The sequence below is a fragment of the Chinchilla lanigera genome, unplaced genomic scaffold (genome assembly GCF_000276665.1).
Source record: "Chinchilla lanigera isolate Chin_1 unplaced genomic scaffold, ChiLan1.0 scaffold00023, whole genome shotgun sequence".
Classification (NCBI taxonomy): Eukaryota; Metazoa; Chordata; class Mammalia; order Rodentia; family Chinchillidae; genus Chinchilla; species Chinchilla lanigera.
Genome location: NW_004955424.1, coordinates 25249588 through 25266915, shown reverse-complemented (window position 1 = coordinate 25266915; position 17328 = coordinate 25249588). Strand labels below are relative to the sequence as shown.

Here is a 17328-nt window from a genome sequence, read left to right as displayed (position 1 = left end):
CTCTATTAATTACTGAATTAAGATGAAATAATATAATTCTAAGGGGCTGGGGATTTAGCTCAGCGGCAAAAAGCGCCTGCCTAGCAAGCGCAAGGTCGTGAGTTCGGTTCCCGGTACAGGAGAAAAACCAAAAAAAAAAGAAATAATATAATTCTTAAACTTACACTATCAACAGTTATGAAGTATTTCTTTTGAAACTTCTATTTTTATTCAGAAATGTTTATTACTCTAATCATAAATAGTTAAGATAAACTTGAAAAATAAAAATACACTTCAATCCTATGTTTACGATCGTTGTAAACTCTACCTCGTACTTTGGGTCAGGCAAGTTACTCTTACTCTAGAGCCATGCCAGAAAACAGAGCGAAGGTACGAGGCAGTCATTCTACCCAGAGAAGACTCCACAGAAGCAGGTCTCTGACTTTAATTCCTAGCTTCAAGGCAGTAGGCACTCTGTGGCTGGGCTCTAAAATAGAAATACTATAAAATAACCTAGCTCAAAGTTCTCTTAAAATATATTAAATATAGACTGAACTCCCACAGTATGCCCATTATAGAAACTCCATGGGAGACTTACAAAATCTCCTGAATAAATTCAATAACTACTAATTTCATCTGGGCACCTTTCTCAAGAATTTCATTGTTGATTTTATTATAGGAATCCTACTACTAACAACATAGCCTAAGAAATAATCTAATAACTCCTACATTTTTTTAAGATAGTATACTATCTTAATGAACAATAAAATAACCAACTCTGTCTATAACTTCTGAATAAAGATAAAATAGGAACTCTTTTATTCAGAAATGCAATACAAATGTATTAAATACTGTAAACCACAGATCAATCTCAGTATTTCATTTTAGTCTTAAACTAATAAATGTTTCTGCAAAATTAAATGACAAATACAACCATGACTTACAATCCAATAAAATTAGTTTTAGTGATGGAAGCTTACTGCAACATACCCTATATACAGTTTTACGCTGGTTTCCTTAGTCCCTGTAATTGTGCAGCACATTAAAAATTACATAAAAAAGTAAAAGAAGGTTTTCAAACTCTTCTCCAATATCAAAGCGCTATGAAACAAAAATGCTGTATCTCTTCACCTTAACATTTCTAATGCTGCAACATTATAGTCTTTAATGAATTTTATAATCAATTGAAAATTTTTGGTTTACAAATTCAGAACTGAAAATTTAATCTTCAGAAACTGACTTAACTTCTTTGTTCCTATCTCAAACATTTCATTAAGACTTTATCTACAGAGGGTTGTTATGAAGATTAAAAAAAGGACTCAGGAAAATGTAGCAATTAAGCTTTCAATATATGGTAGTTGCTACCAAGAACAAATTGGTCCCAAAAAGAACTACGAAGAAATAGCAAACTGCATTCAGTTATTAGTTGAAATAATGTTGTTATAATTTTGACATAAACAAATATAAATGAATAGAGAAGACAAATGTAAATGTGCATAAGACATAAAAACAGTATTGTTAGTATCACTAGAAACCAACATTTTGGAATAAAAGTGATAAAAGTGAAGAAGATTAATCTTACTCTTTCTAAAATGTAAGTTTTTTCTAGCTTTGCCCACTAAAAGGGCCTAGCAATAGTAATAGGAGTGAGCAATCTAGTTTTGGGTTGCGGCATCCTAATATCATTTCCTACAAAAAGAACACAAGAGAATCCACAGCTTTGGGGATGCAGCTGATCACAGCTCTAGAGCAGCTCTACAACAGAATGAGTAAATTAGCTTGGGTCAACTGGTATCAGGAAATAAGCAGCTTAGGTTACATTAAAAAAATTCAGGACCCAACATTAAGGGGTTTACACATACTAAAAGCAGTACAATTTAAGCAACAAAAAGAAAATGACTCCAATGGATTAAAGTTAATCAAATATAAAAAACTCATGATTTCATAATGATACTAAATTTTTTTTTTTTACTTTCCCATGACAGTTGCTAGGCACCAACTCATTATTCTAAATCTTGATCTTTAAAAAAGGAAAACAAGTACTTATTCTACCTCTCCAGTATGAGCTATACATCAAATTAACCAAGTAACTGATGCAGATTCTTATCTATAAAGTATTTTCAGCTAATAAAAATATTACCAAGTATAAATGCTTAAAACTGTGAATTTATGTAATGATGAGCACCGACTGCTAAAATCAGGAGGTAATAAGCTGATGGGAAACTTTGGATTGGCTAGACATACACTATGACCATTTATCTCGATAAGAGTAAAGCATAATCAGGGGCTGGGGATTTAGCTCAGCGGCAAAGTGCCTGCCTGGCAAGCGCAAGGTCGTGAGTTCGGTTCCCGGTACCGGAGAAAAACCAAAAAAAAAAAAAAAGAGTAAAGCATAATCTTGCGCTCCAGACTGTGACTTACTGGGACATGATGGTAGGACCCTGAGTGCTCTACATGGTCCCTCATTCCCCATTACTCTTCCCCTGCTCAGCTTCAAGGCTCTAGATGATGGACATGAGCTAGAAGACTTAGTGTTTGCCTTACAGGGTGGCAGTTCTGCTTTGTTCTGGTTCTTTTCTATCCTTTTTCTGATTCTTTTCTATACTCTTCCATTTGGAAAAGGAATATTTACCCTGTGCCATTGTACCCTGGGATTATGTAACTTGTTTTTGATTTCTATACAGGTTCACAGCTCAGCGCTTGCTTTGAGTCTCAAAGAGATTTGGACTTTTGAAAATTATGGAACTGTTGAGATGTTGGGGAAGAGACGATTGTGTTTCCAGTTGTATAAAGGATAGCTGTATTATAATAGGCAGAATGATGAAGTTTCTATTATCTTTACTGGGAAATTAAGTATGGTTTAAGATTTACTTAGGTGTTAACAAGCAATGGAGTGTGACCATTAATCTGGATATATAAACTGAACTGACTAGAGAAACATCTAGAAGATTACTAAAGCACTCTCATGTGTGTGTATGGGCGGGCCATGAAGGTATAATCTTGGGTACTACATAATATGTGGTACCTTCACCCTCTCTTCTGTGGCACCATTCCCTGACTCTGTTTTCTGGCTGCTATGGACAAAGCAACTTTGTTCCTAATGCCCTTCCATCATGACGCTTCTGCCTGGCAGGCAGCGGGCCACAGACTGAATTCCCTGAAACTGTGAGCTAAATTAAACCTCTCCTCCTTTACATTGGCTGTTGAGTATTGTGTCCACAACAGAAAAGTGACAATCTTTACTAAATGAGGGATCAAATACTATGCAACTCCAAATACACTGCAGTAAGTACAGGATACCATATTTCATCAAAACAATGAACTGAAATCTGTGGAGATCAGTAAATCTAACTGCCATATTGTAAACAAGGTACAGGGTGAGTATCCCTTATAAAAAATGCTTGTGAGGAAAAGTGTTTATGATTCCAATTTTCTTTTAATTTGGAATATTTAATTTGGAATATTATTAATGTTTATATGCTTATGATATTCTTATTTTAAAAATATGTAAGTATACATATATAAAGTATACATATTTATAAATATATGTAAATATAAAAATATCTTGGGTATGGGACCAAAACCCAAACATACAATTTACATATATCTCACATGTACCTCACACACATAGCTTGAAGGTAATTTTAAGCAATTTTTAGTGATTCTGTTCATGAAACAAAGTTTTATACTGTAAAATTTTCCACTTGTACCACCATAACAACACTCAAAATGTCTGGAATTTGGGAGCATTTTGGATTTCTGGTTAAGAGAAGTTCAAACATGTAAAAAGATTCCATTAGTATCTAACACATGAAATCTCCAATGTGAGTAATTTTTCAACCAGTAGGTGACATGAAAGAAAACAGCAATGTGAAGAGGTATTATAAATTATCATATAAATCTTACATAAGATTTGAGACACTGACAATATGTGTAGACATTGGATGCTGATATAAAGAAACTATAAAAAAATTATCATTAACTTCATTAAGGTTTTAAATGTATAGTTAAAATGAATACTTAGCTGCTAGAAATATGTGCTGATATATCCATAAAAGAATGGATATAATATCCAAGATATTCATTAAAATAACACCATCTTAAAAATAAAATAGTCATTTCTAAAAAAATAGGAGAGGAAACATGATTGGCAAAATGCTGAGGTAAAGTCATGGGCTCATCACACTCATAATTTCTCTTCTTTTGATCACGGTACAAACTTGAGTAACACAATTTTTTAGAAGAATAAAATGTCTACACAATACTCAAGTATTTAATGTAAAATTTATTCCCTAAACAACATTTCAAAAGCCTAGTAAGATTGTCAGGAATCTACAGCTGTATGCAATTATACATCATATTATATCTTTAAGTATAACCACCCAAATTCTCCCTTAGATGTTAATTTCTTTTCAAAGGCCATTTTATTTCTTTACCATCTGCACAACACTATGTCAGGAGTACGAAGTTTACTGATACAATCATTTGCCGCCTCCACACAGTTTTGTTCCAAGTACCAGCTGGACGTGGTGGTGCACACCTGTAATCCCAGCACTCGGGAGGCTGAGGCAGGGTATCGTTGTGAGTTCAAGACCAGCTTGGGCTACAAAGTGAGCTCAAGGCCAGCCTGAACTACATAGTGAGACCCTGTCTCAAAAGGACAAAAAAAAAAAAAAGGAAAGAGTACCACTCAAATTTATGTACACAGTAAAATCAATCATAAAATGATTGGGAGTTGACAAGTTTTAAGTGTTAGTGATCATTAGTTTTTATTTATTTTTTCTTTTTCGGTACCAGGAATCAAACTCACAACCTCGTGCTTGCCAGGCAAGCGCTGTGCCACTGAGCTAAATCCCCAGTTCCAGATCATTAGTTTTTAAAGGTTACAGAAACAATCAAGACTTACAGAATATGATAACCATGCCAGAAAAACAAATCTTACCAAGATCATCTTCAACTCCATCATAAAGCTCATCAGATCAGGAGCATGCTGCATTCTCTAGATGAAAACATTTCCAACATGACTGGTAAGGTGAATAGTCCCCCAAATGACATAAAATAGAGGACGAAGTGAATGTAAATGTATACATACACACATATACACATATATGTTAACTATATCTGTATCTTAAAAGTATTATGTAATGAAAAGTATTGGTCACTCTCCCCACTGCTCCTGTCGCTTTCATTTTGAAAGAGTAATTACAGCTCTCAAAGCTACCTGGTGAGAAGACGCTGCACAACAGCGTTACTGAAAACCTCACCCTCCTGTTTCTTCAGTACTGCTCACTGCCAGCGTTACAAATCTGGCCAACCACGCCATTACTTTTAAGAAGAGGAGTAGAGGAGAGAGAAGTGAATAGAATGAGGAATACAAAATATAAAACCAAGCAAAATGAACAATTTTCAAAATCTAGAGTAATATATTATTAATAATTTATCAATAATACTATATATTTTTATTATTTCCTTGACCTTAAAGACCACTGATAGCTATTTCTGTCCCTTCACAACTGACCCATACTAATTCTAAGGAAGAGAATCATGCAATAAAAATAAAAAAGCAAAAAGGAAATAGCCTCTTATGTAGAATGAATATTTAAGTTATTGCTCCATTTCCTAGAAAGCCCTCATGTCTAAAATAACTACTGAATAAAAGTGAAAGAAGTTTTATATTGCTTTCTTAGACCTCTACATTTTTTTTCCTGAAATTAAAATATTGTGCTTTTATTTTTAAATGCACTGCCCTAATACCACACAGCTCTGAACAAAATCAAATGTAAATCTGCTGCCATTTTAAATGAAAAAAATTAAAACTTAAGCTATTTCAACAATTCAGGAAGACGTATCACTCACATCTTTAACACAGCTTTGAGTTGGTACATATTTGTATAATGTATCACATGTCTTAGACCTTATCTTTTTCTACATGTGTTTTCTTGTTTCAGTATAGGTAATAAATTATATCAACAGTCTGTAAACTACAGGCCTGTGTGACGCTAAATCCAGGTCAGTAGCTATTTCTATAAATCAAGGTTTACTGCAAGGTAGCCGTGCCCACTCACTGACCACCCGCCTACACTTTTCCAGTGCTGTAAGAGCAGAGTAGAGTAGATGTCACAAAAACTTATGGTCCACAAAGCTGAGAAAGCTACAAGTGCTCTTTACAGAAAAATCTGTCAATCCTTTTGCCAACATTTACTAAAAGTAATGAGAAAAATACTAATATTCAACAAAAGCTCAAATTTATTAAGGGCTCTGCCTGACAAACGGGAGGGCAGAAGGAGATAAACTATTTACTCATTAGTTTAATTATTTATAAATGATTTATTTATAATTTCTTGGTGAAATAAAGTTTAACAGGTTCATATTTTACTGCTATACTTAGCTTTATTAACCAATTTTTTTCCGGCTACTTTCATATCTCAGTCCTTTCTTATACTTTAGTATATAACACAAACAGCTATAAGAATGAGCAGTAAAGGGAAAAGAAATAATTTACACATTCCATTAGAAACTTGTTATAATGATTCTGCCAGTATGACAGCCTACATTCTACATATCAAATAGTTTATCTCCTGTACTGTACTTTACACAAAGAGTACTTTGTAACTTAGTTATGCTTTACATGAATAAGTATCAATTTTAGTCATCACACATACAGTGCCGTTAAGGTAGAAAAACATGAAATCAGAAAAAATCATGAGAAAATGAAACAGCAAAGAAATGCAATTCTAACATTTTTTTTTCTACAAGAGGTACTACATCATGTTCAGCTGCCTCAGTGCAGTGTTTTTTGCTTGTTTCTCTAATCTTTAAGGAAATTTTCAGGTGGAAGATACTAAATATTAAGAATAACTAAATTGCTGGGTATGGTTAGTGCACACCTGTAATCTCAGTTACTAGAAAGGCCTGGGCAGGAGGATCACAAGTTTGAGTCCAGCCTGGGGAACACAGCGAGACTGGGTCTCAAAATAAAATAGAGGAGAGCTTGTGGTTCAGCACTCCCTAGGTTCAATCCCTACAACGCCCCCCTCAATGAAAAAGTAACTAAATTAATCCTGCCTATATGACACTGCAATTATTTTTATTTCCTCTCATTAAGCAAGCACTTATGATCCTAAGTGAATCCCTCACACCTGTTCTATTGCTAATCTATAGCAACAAATCCCCTTTGCTGAAGATATCTTCAGCTTTAAATGGGTTCCCATTTTTTTTCTATCACCACTATTTAGTCTCAGCAGAAAAATCACACAGCAATTAGTGGATGTGGGTAACAGTGAGGATGTGAAAAACCTAGTCTCAAGAATGTAAATCAGTTTCAACACAAATGCTGCCTAAAGACCTGCTGATTTCAGAAAACATTTTCTTAATATATACATCCCCAAATAATTTGATAGCTTGCTGAAAACAATGAAACTCAGCAACTATTAAACTAATTTATAGGGGCTGGGGGTTTAGCTCAGTGGCACAGTGCCTGCCTGGAAAGCACGAGGTCTTGAGTTCGATTCCTAGTACCAGAAAAACAACAACAACAACAACAACAACAAACTAATTTGTAATAACATTCTGCAAACCAGGTCTTTAAAGAGTCAATTTAGTAATTTCTGATCTTCATATAAAATAAAAGCTTTTAAAAGACTTACCTGTTGGACTATTTGTCTGTATTCATTAAGTATAGTTTTCAGCTGCCAACTACACAATAATCTAAAATTCGAACAGGACAAAAGAGTTTATTCATCTTTCAGAATTAAAAGGAAAAAAAACTTATTTGTATGCTAATACAAACATGTACAATCAAAAGAATGCCACAGACATAATTCTGACACGTTAATAAAAATTTCATCACTAATATTGTTGAAAGTCTTATCTTCAAACTGTCAGCATTAATTTTACTTCAAGATAAAAATAACTGGAATCACTCAATGACACAAAAACAGTGCATCTTCTTTAACTTACACAAAGTAAAATTTTCTACTGAACTAGTTTCTTCTCCAAGGTTGGTTAAAAAATAAGTTTTGATCATAATATATCAAACATATATCTGAAAAAGCATATGTAGCAATATATTCTTCAAATTCCAGATTAATGTAACTAAAAGATACCTATTGAGAACTGTATGAATAGTATAATTTATATCCATCCATCTATTTGCTCAACTCACCTGGACTCATACTGGGTAGGTAAGCAACTTTCCTAAGTAATTTCTTATCTAAAAGTAGCAAGTCACTCTGAGTCTCCCCTTTTAGAAACTGTTTAAGTCATCACAATTTCCCCTCTCCTTGATTCACAATTTCCCCTCTCCTTGATTTGTTAAACTCCATACCCATCCTTATCTCTTCTTGGCAGAGCAGTTCTCTCAACTATCTATGCATAATCATCTCTCCAAATGTGTTTTCCATTCCTTGCTACCAACTTAGTCAAGTCATTAATTATCCCTTGTGCTACCACTATATTCTGCTAGTTTTTTGTCCTTAAGTTACTTAACTATCTAGCATCTGAAAAACTATCATTAACTCTTGAGTGCACACCCTTGTCTATGGTCTCCACCTTTGTTCAACATAGTTTATACTTCTCAATTTCCCTTCAATGCACTCATCCAGTCCAAAACCCAATAGGAGCTGGTTCCCGCAACTACATAAAACCTATTCAGACGTAACCAGATCTGGCCTGGAAGCCAGCCTATTATGGACTACAACCTCTATAAACTATGAGCTAAATAAACCATTCCTCCTTTAACTCTGAATGTTGAATATATTGTCTCAGCAAGAGAAAACTAATTAAGACAATACTCAAGGCTTGAAATCCTGTGCTGACTATGACTTCCACAGACATCTTCACTCCAAGTCTCACATTCAAATTCCACACCAATACACCATTACTTACTAAACAGCTCCTCTTCATATCTTACACTCAATATTCCTTAAAACAAACTCCCTTTCACTTCTTTGTGACCTCTTCTCAAGCTTAGTAATCTGAGCTAGGAAATTGGAAAGCATCATTTATTCCTCTTTCCCTCTTACTTCCACTTCTAATCAAGTCACAAAATTCTACCAGTTCCACTCATGAATATTTCTAGATTCCTTTTCCTCCATTCCAGAGCTATAGGCGCACAGCTGAGATTTGGGGCAATTGATTATATATCTAGTCTCATCTCCTGACTAGTTTCTCAACCAACAGTCAATAGCTGTATCTCATTTACTCCAGGACTAAACTGACAATATGGGTCTTCCCACATTATATTATATACATATAAATTTTATCAGTTAAATTACATCAGAGAAAATTCTTCTAATCCTTTTGTATTTTGCTTTATACACAGTCCTACTTAGTTCTTGTTAGGGAAGTATATACAATTATCATTTATCACATTAATGATAAAACATAGAGAATCAATGTGTTACCTTTGAAGAACATTTCAGCAGCAGGGAAATTATTTACAAATGCCACAATCGTTTGGAAAAATCCAAAATCTTTCAAGATTTATTTGACGGCATTTGTTAGTAAGCACTGTAAGTAAAACTCTAGTCACTAGAATCAGTTTATGCCAGATGGTCTATCCCACCAAGATACTTGTGCATAACTAAACAGCTCATTACCTTGCATTCTTCAGTTGTAAATCTTCAGGCAACAAAATTTTAAGGTGGAAGTCTCTTCCCTATGGAAAATATTAAAAATGTACAGTCAAATTGTCATTTGTCACCTAATGTTAATAGATGTTAAAGACACAATCACATTTAAAAAGGTAGCATTCTTTTATTTTTGAAAACTTATCAAATGTATCCCAAATTTTTATACTTGAAATATACAATATTGCATGGGGAGGTACCTCAAAAACATGTATCAAAATCTTATTGTTATTGGGAAATCAAAATACTAAGGTAAGAACTTGTTTTTAAAGAAAAAGAAACTTCACATAAATATAAGAAATACTGTACTATAAAATTAATAACAGACATATTACAGAAATGTAAATGTTTTTAAGAAATAAATTTACAAAAACATTCCTTCTAATTGTTTTGGATATGGAAGAAAAAAATCACAATACAAAAATAAGAATATATAAAAAAACTAACAACACACGATACATTCCAGTTTTCATGGTTGCAATTTACTTTCTAAATTTTAATAAAATGAAATTATACTGTTATACAATCTAAATATTTAGACATAAAAGAAATATTTTCATAAGTCAGGGTACATTTAATTTTCCTACACTAATAAACTTCTAAGAAATAAAACCAAGAGCATATTAAGTTGTTTATTTTAACCTAAATATTCACTAACCATACATTTGAGTGTAGAAATTTTTATTCAAGAGTCTTCCTAAGGAAAGGAGAGAGAGTAAGGAAAGGAAAGAGTGTTCTCTGAGAAATATATTCAGTTTTACTTTCTTTGGAAAGTGAATGGGTAAACAGTTTAAACTTTCTAACAAATAGTATAATACATGTGAAATTTGATCAAAAATAAGCAGAAAAAGACAAACAGAAATGTAATCTTTTACTCCAACAGTACAAAATGAAAAGAGTAATAAAATTCTTGAAAAACAATTACCATGTGGAATTTTAGCAGTTTCCCTCAAAGCAGATTCAAAAATAGTGGAACACAATTAAATTTACCCCATAACCTTTACTTTCATAGTAATATTACAGTTCTGACTTTCATTACATTTAAATGTCCTTTAAAAAACTGAAACAAAATGTACTACTGACCTTTTCAAAAGGTCAGATAACAATAATTCACTATTTCATTAAACCACTAAAAGGTATTATGTAATAACGTCAACCTAACTTTATAGACATCCCACACATAGGTGTAAGAACAATCTGTAATTCACAATTTCATAAAAAATAAAGAATAAAATTCCAAAGTCCCTTACTTGAAAATCAAGCTAGTTTTAAAGGTCAAATGACATGTCATATGCCATAGTACTTTTATGATTCAAGAATATGTCCAAAATCAGGATTTTTGTAGTTAAAGCATCTAAAAATATTAACTATTTTCAAAATGAAGATTTTCTAAGTTTGCTGGGAACAGAAGTAGTAAGAGTTGTTTAACTGAACAACTCTCAATGTCCTTCACCGCGCCCCAACAAAATAACTATCCAGGTCAATATTATGGACATATAAGAATCACAAAAACCCCATGTTGTCAACCAGAAGAGAGAACACAAAAACCTGCAGAAATAAAAATATGAACCATTTTTTAGTAGAGCACACACTAAGGCTTCTTCAGCAGTGAAAGTTAAAAGTGTCAGCAGGTTCAGAAAAATTTCATGGAAGAAGGAATGGGGACATTGGACTAACTATAAAACTATTAATAAAGAATTTACAGATCAAAGCAATAACTACAAACAGGAGACTTAATATTAACACAAAAATCAAGAAATAATCTCTCTTACTTGTTGCTTCTGCTGTCTTCCACCACCATGAATTGTTGCCCTTCTGCCAGTGCCACGCTGGCTTAGGGCCAGCTAATTATGGAATCAAACCTCCACAAACTGTGAGCTAAATAAGCTTTTTCCCCTTTAATTTTGGGTGTTGGGTATTTTGTTTCAGCAATGAGAAAAGTAACTAAGACACAAATGATAACACAAGTGATAAAAGATGGCAGAAGAACCCTGGATAGGCAGAGATAAATGAGATTCAGAGTATGAGTAAAAGGACTAGTCTTTTCCCAGTGATGGAAAAACAGAGGACAGGGCAGGTACAGCTGTAGTTTTTACAGGTGGGGGAGATGAAAAGACAAAAGAAATAGTCTTAGAAAGGAAAAGTTTTAGAGTACAAGATGGTAAAAAAGTAGGAAGAAATACCTTTTAGAAACTGGGTCTTATGAGGAAAAAGAAGTGTGGGAAATTTAAGGTCTTATATGAAGAAGTAAAACCATATCACTCTCTCCAAAACACTCTCCCAAAATTATCCATTAAATAAACTGCATTTTGCTTCACCAACAAAAGAGGATGTTTTTAAACTGGGAAGTATAAACAGTGAAAATCTTCACAAAGGTGTTGCCTTTTTCAATCCAAAGCTACTATGAGACAAAAACAGAAAATGAGAATCAACCATTTTGGGTTAAAGACAAATTCCACAAGAATAAAAAGCAGAAACCCAAATAAATTATAATATTGAGTAAAATATCATTAAGTGTTTGAACACATCCAAACATTTAAAAACTAAGACAATAAAGTATACAATTTAAAAAAGGAATGAATGAGCTGACAGAAGAAAAATGCAAAAGACAAAATCATATTAAACTGGAAGAATAAATTTAAATGTTTCCCAAAGAATCCAGTTAATAAATATTTCATAATGAGAAAAAAAGCAAGAATATTATCACATGAGAAAAAAAATTAAAGATCAGCAAAGAAAAAGTTCAAAATAGAAAGCAGGCAAAGAAAATCCAATATACATATAATTGGAGGACTTGAAAACGAGAACAAACAAAAGAATATTTAAACTTTTAAGTATATTTTCCAGAAATCCAAATACCAAAGAGGAGAACAGATACATGAAAAAAATTACTCATAATGATCCATTCTTGAGATACATCTTAATAAACAGGTTTTAAACATTCTGGGAGGCTGAACTAGAAGGATAGCAAGTTCAAGCCCAGCCTGGCAACTTGAGGGTCTATCCCAAAAATTAAACAACATAAAGCAACAAAAGGGCTAAACATGTAGTTCAGTGCAGAGCCCTGGATTCAATTCCCAGTACTGCCAAAAATAAATACATACCTAAATAAATAAAATTTAATTTCAAAAGGACAGTAAGAAAATGTCCAGGGCCTCCAGGAAAAAGATCAAATAACTTATATGGCAACAGAACAAGACTGGTGTCAGTCTTTGGTTTCAAAGGAAGATTTTGTAAAAAATGAAATAAAAATTTCAAGAAACTGAAGAAAATTTCTGCTTGTTGGAAGTAACAAAGGTAGGCTGTATTCTACCTTAACTTAAAAACTAGACTAAAAAACAATGAATTTTCACATATTAATAAACAACAGGCAGTACAGGATACTGATCCTTGTAAGGCAGGAAACAAATGACAAAATCTCTGTAATTGTCCGGCCTTACTGCCTCGAAAATGCTCAGGACACAAGATAGGGTAGGGAAACAAAGAGAGCCAAATATCCTCTTTGACTTGAGGAAAGAGAGATGAGAGATAGGAGAGGCCGCGACATGTAGAATTCACTAGGTAAAGTACCAAAAAGAAGAGAATGCATGGAGAGGAGACAACTACATATACAAAAACTCAGAGAACTTCAGAGAATTCCTTGCAAGGAATCTTCAGCTGAGAACTAATACCACATGCATGTGAGAAAAGCCATTCAATGCTAGGGCATCATAGGAATAGAGTGTACAAATAACCTAGGAATACAGTGTGTACACTAAGTACAGTACTCAGAGTACTCATTGGTGCAGCCAAATTAAAACTGCTTTGGTTTTTCCCAAGAAAGCTTAAAGACAAACCTTGAAAAGATTAAATTAGCAAGTAATTTAACTGCAGTTCACAACAATTATTATTATTATTATTGTCTTTTTGAGACAGGGTCTCAGTATGCAGTTCAGGCTGGCCTTGAGCTCACTTTGTGGCCCAGGCTGGTCTCAAACTCACAATGATCCTCCTGCCTCAGCCTCCCAAGTGCTGGGATTACAGGTGTGCGCCATCACAATTCTTAAGAATAAATAGCAAATAAAAATACACAGCATTCGACAGGTAGAATTCACATCTGGTACCCAATCAAAATACACCAGGCATGTAAAGAAGAAAAGTAATGTCAAGTTCACAAAAAACAAAAACAGACTGAAAACTATTCCAGATTGAACAGACATGGATTTTACATTAGATAGTGAGGGATGGGATAAGTATAAAGTATGTAACTGTCCATTAATAAAACTTGAATATGGACTCTAGGTTAGAAAATGGTATTTTATTATGATTAAATGGCCTGATTTTAGTCATCGTACGGTGATGATGCATGAGTGTGTCCTTGTTCTTACAAAATGATGGTGAAGCATCTAGGAATAGAGGGGCACTTTGTCTCTGATTTAATTTCAGTTGGTTCAAAAAAACAGTATGTATACATGCCCATCCAGTCTACACTCGGAATAAGGCAAACAGGGCAAATATAAAGCACTGTATTTATGCAAAGGGCATATTCAGATTCCTTGTTCATCCTTGTTTTCTATAAATGTGAAATATATGGAAAATATTTTTAGAATATTGAAGTACTTAGCTTAAGATTTAAGTAAGCTGCTTAAATTTGAACAATTTTAACTATAGCAAAGGTCATTAAAAAATTACTCATCTATTTCTGATGGCTACACATTTTCTAAGGCGCTTTAGCAGATAGAGATAGCATATCCCTTAAAATATCTAAAATGAAGTATAACATACTTCGTGAAAAACAAAAAGTAAATACTTTTCCAACTTTTCCAAACCTGTGAAAGTAAATCATGTCTTTAGATAAGTTAACGGGCACAGAGAGATATGTTGAAGAGACCTGAAAACGTAATTCCTAGACTCTGACCCACAGCCTTAATGAGTTTCCGCCCTGGGGAGCGCGCTAAGGTCTCAAGAGGTTGGGGGCGTTGTTCACAAAAGACAAGTCTACCCTCAAAATCCTAATTTAGAGCGTCTTGGTGCAACGCAGAGGGGAAAAACCCCAGTGTGAAATGCGCCTGAGCCGAGGGGATCTGACAGGCTTGTGGACAACGCGCGCAGCCTCTGCAGAGTTCCCTGCCTGGATTTCCTCAACTACAGGACGCTAAAGCGTTTTGCAGGGCACTCCTGCCGGGAGCAGACCGCGGGAACGCTGCTCCCGGGGCGCTCCGCGAACTCCTGCGCGTCACTGCTGCGCGTGTAAACACGCGAAGCCCCGAGCGGCAGAGGTCGCTCGTTCAGCTGGCCTCGTGATTTCTCTCACAGTACCCAGCGAGGGCGCCCGGCGCGCACAGCGAGGCGCCCCGAGCGCTCTCCCCGCAGGCGGCGCGCGGAGTCGGCCCGGCCGGGCCACGGGGAGGCCGAGCCCGCGCCCGCCCTCTGCGCCCGGCCGCCGCGAACCTGCCCGCCGCGCACTTCCAGGAGCGCCGGGCGAGAGCCACAGCCAGGCCGGTACCTGAGCCGAGATGAACCCCTCATACACCGTTTTCGCCCGATTCTGGGGCAGCAGCAGCGGGAACTGACGCAACAGGTTCGCCTCCGTCGGCGCCATAGCTTGCCGACCGCGCAGCCGCGCACGCGTACTCCCGCGCTGGTGCGCCCGGGCGGAAACCGGGTTTGGCGGGAGAGCCCGCGCTGCAGGGGCAGCGAGCCCTCGCCCCAGGGGCGGAAGTGAAGCGCCGGCCCTGCCTGGCCTCCAAAAAGGCTTCTGGGCTTTTGGTGATTTTGCCTTTATTGAAAGGCTGCTACGACTTTAGAGTTACATTTCCTCCGGCAGGAGAAAACTTTGACACTCTGCACTCTTGTACCATTTCTGCACTGAAGTTTTCCCACTTCCCTTTGTTCGCTACTGGCCTCACCTTGCACTCCACATAGACTTGTAAGTTATTCTCTATGCAGTAATGCAATACAGTACAATATAGTCAACATATCATATACACTGTATTGTAATTCTATGGCATACCTTGTTAATCAGGTATTATCATATTTGAGAGACATACGTAAATTGATGGAGATTCAAATCAGTAGTGGACTCAGTTTTGGATACTGTAGTCACAAATATGTAAGGCAAAAACATGAAGGTAGTTTGCAGGTGGACTTGGTTACTCTAATTTTTCTGTGACAATCCCATATATATATATATATACACACACATTATCCGACTCCAGAATGGTATCCATTCCCTTTTCCTAATGGTTAAAGAAGTATATTAATATTTACCATATGATTATTTGATATCAATATTCAGTGCATCACATTTGTAAGCCCTGTTTGCCAAACACTGTAATATGCCAAAGTTCGTGCAAAGATGAAGAAGATGGGCCTTCTCTGATCTTTACTGGCCTCAAGTGGACCTGAGTTTGTCACAAAATTCTAGCTAATTAGGGAAAACAGGAATGCTGCAACTGTGTCTAGATACTAATTAAACCCAAGTAATAGTTTTCAAAATGTGATCCTCAAACCAGTAATGTTAGCATCACCTGGGAACTTGACTAAAACGCACATTTTTGCCCCTCATGGGGTTTAGGATATAATAACCCAAAATATGACACCTTAGCATTTGAGAAAACAACCAAACCAAGTAAACCCACTCCATCCTTTTCCACCCTTCTGTCAGTGCAAGTCATAAGATGTGCAAGTCAAAAGTGCCATCTGTATACCCAGGGAAATAAATAGCTTTATCTCTGAAGACACAGGAACACAAAGAAGGATCTGAATAGGACTTACTAAATTCCCTTTTAGTTTACTACCATTCAGTCATATTCTGTCTAATCATATTTCCTTGTGCCTGTCCACTCTTCGTTATAAAAATATACAAGTTTTCCTGGTTCTTTGGTTCTTCATTTGTGAGTTTCTCCTGTCATGTAAAACATATTAAATAAATTTGTTTGCTTTTCTCATGTTAATCTGTCTTTTGTTACAGTGACCTCAGCCATGAACCTAGTAATGGGAAAGATATTTCTTTTTTTTTTTTTTGGTTTTTCTCCGGTACCGGGAACTGAACTCACGACCTTGTGCTTGCCAGGCAGGCACTTTGCCACTGAGCTAAATCCCCAGCCCCGGGAAAGATATTTCTTATTCTCACATGCCTCTAGTGCAGACCTACAGAATCAACCTTGGGAACAGAGCCCAGAAGTTTGTATTTTAATAATCCTTCCACATTATTCTGATATACGCTAAAGTTTAAGAATCTCTGCATGGGCATGTTATTAACACTCGCTCATCCATGCAACTCAAGTTATTAAGGATGGGCATGTTACATGTATTGTGGTGGAAAGAAATCCACCACATGCACAGTGAGGGATCAAGAGAAATATTAAAAGTCCCTTACTTTAAGCACTTTATAATTTTTCTATGAGTTAAGACCTTTGCTGTTTTTACTGACTCAGCTTTCCCTACCATCATGCTTTCCCCATGGAACCTCTACCCTTCCTCCAGTACCCATAAGTGTTGTCTTTTCTTGGAAACCTTTCTTATCCTGTCAAAATTATTGCTCTCTCCAGTTATTTAAGGTACTTCCTGGTTTATTGTAAGCGTTCATTAACTATTTGCTAAATGTTATTTGGCATTTGCTAAATGCCTTCGTCTATTCAGACTGCTATAACAAAAATATTGTAAATTAGGTGGCTTGTAAACAGCACAAATTTATTTCTCATAGTTAGACAGACTAGAAGGCTAAGATCAAGATTCA

At 35.5% G+C, this 17328-nt stretch overlaps 1 protein-coding gene across 2 annotated transcripts in view; it reads right to left on the bottom strand.

Moving 5' to 3' along the window:
• Positions 1 to 15215, bottom strand: part of Fancl (Fanconi anemia, complementation group L) — a 55536-nt gene extending 40321 nt beyond the window's left edge. For both annotated transcript variants that reach the window (XM_005385759.2, XM_013514669.1), the window contains exons 1-4: positions 15094 to 15215; positions 9579 to 9637; positions 7626 to 7686; positions 4922 to 4978 (exon numbers count right to left, since the gene is read on the bottom strand). In XM_005385759.2, the coding sequence (XP_005385816.1) occupies positions 4922 to 4978; positions 7626 to 7686; positions 9579 to 9637; positions 15094 to 15189 (273 nt within the window). In that variant the 5' untranslated portion in view covers positions 15190 to 15215. The remainder of the gene's footprint in view (positions 1 to 4921; positions 4979 to 7625; positions 7687 to 9578; positions 9638 to 15093) is intronic.
• Positions 15216 to 17328: the final 2113 nt, after the last annotated feature.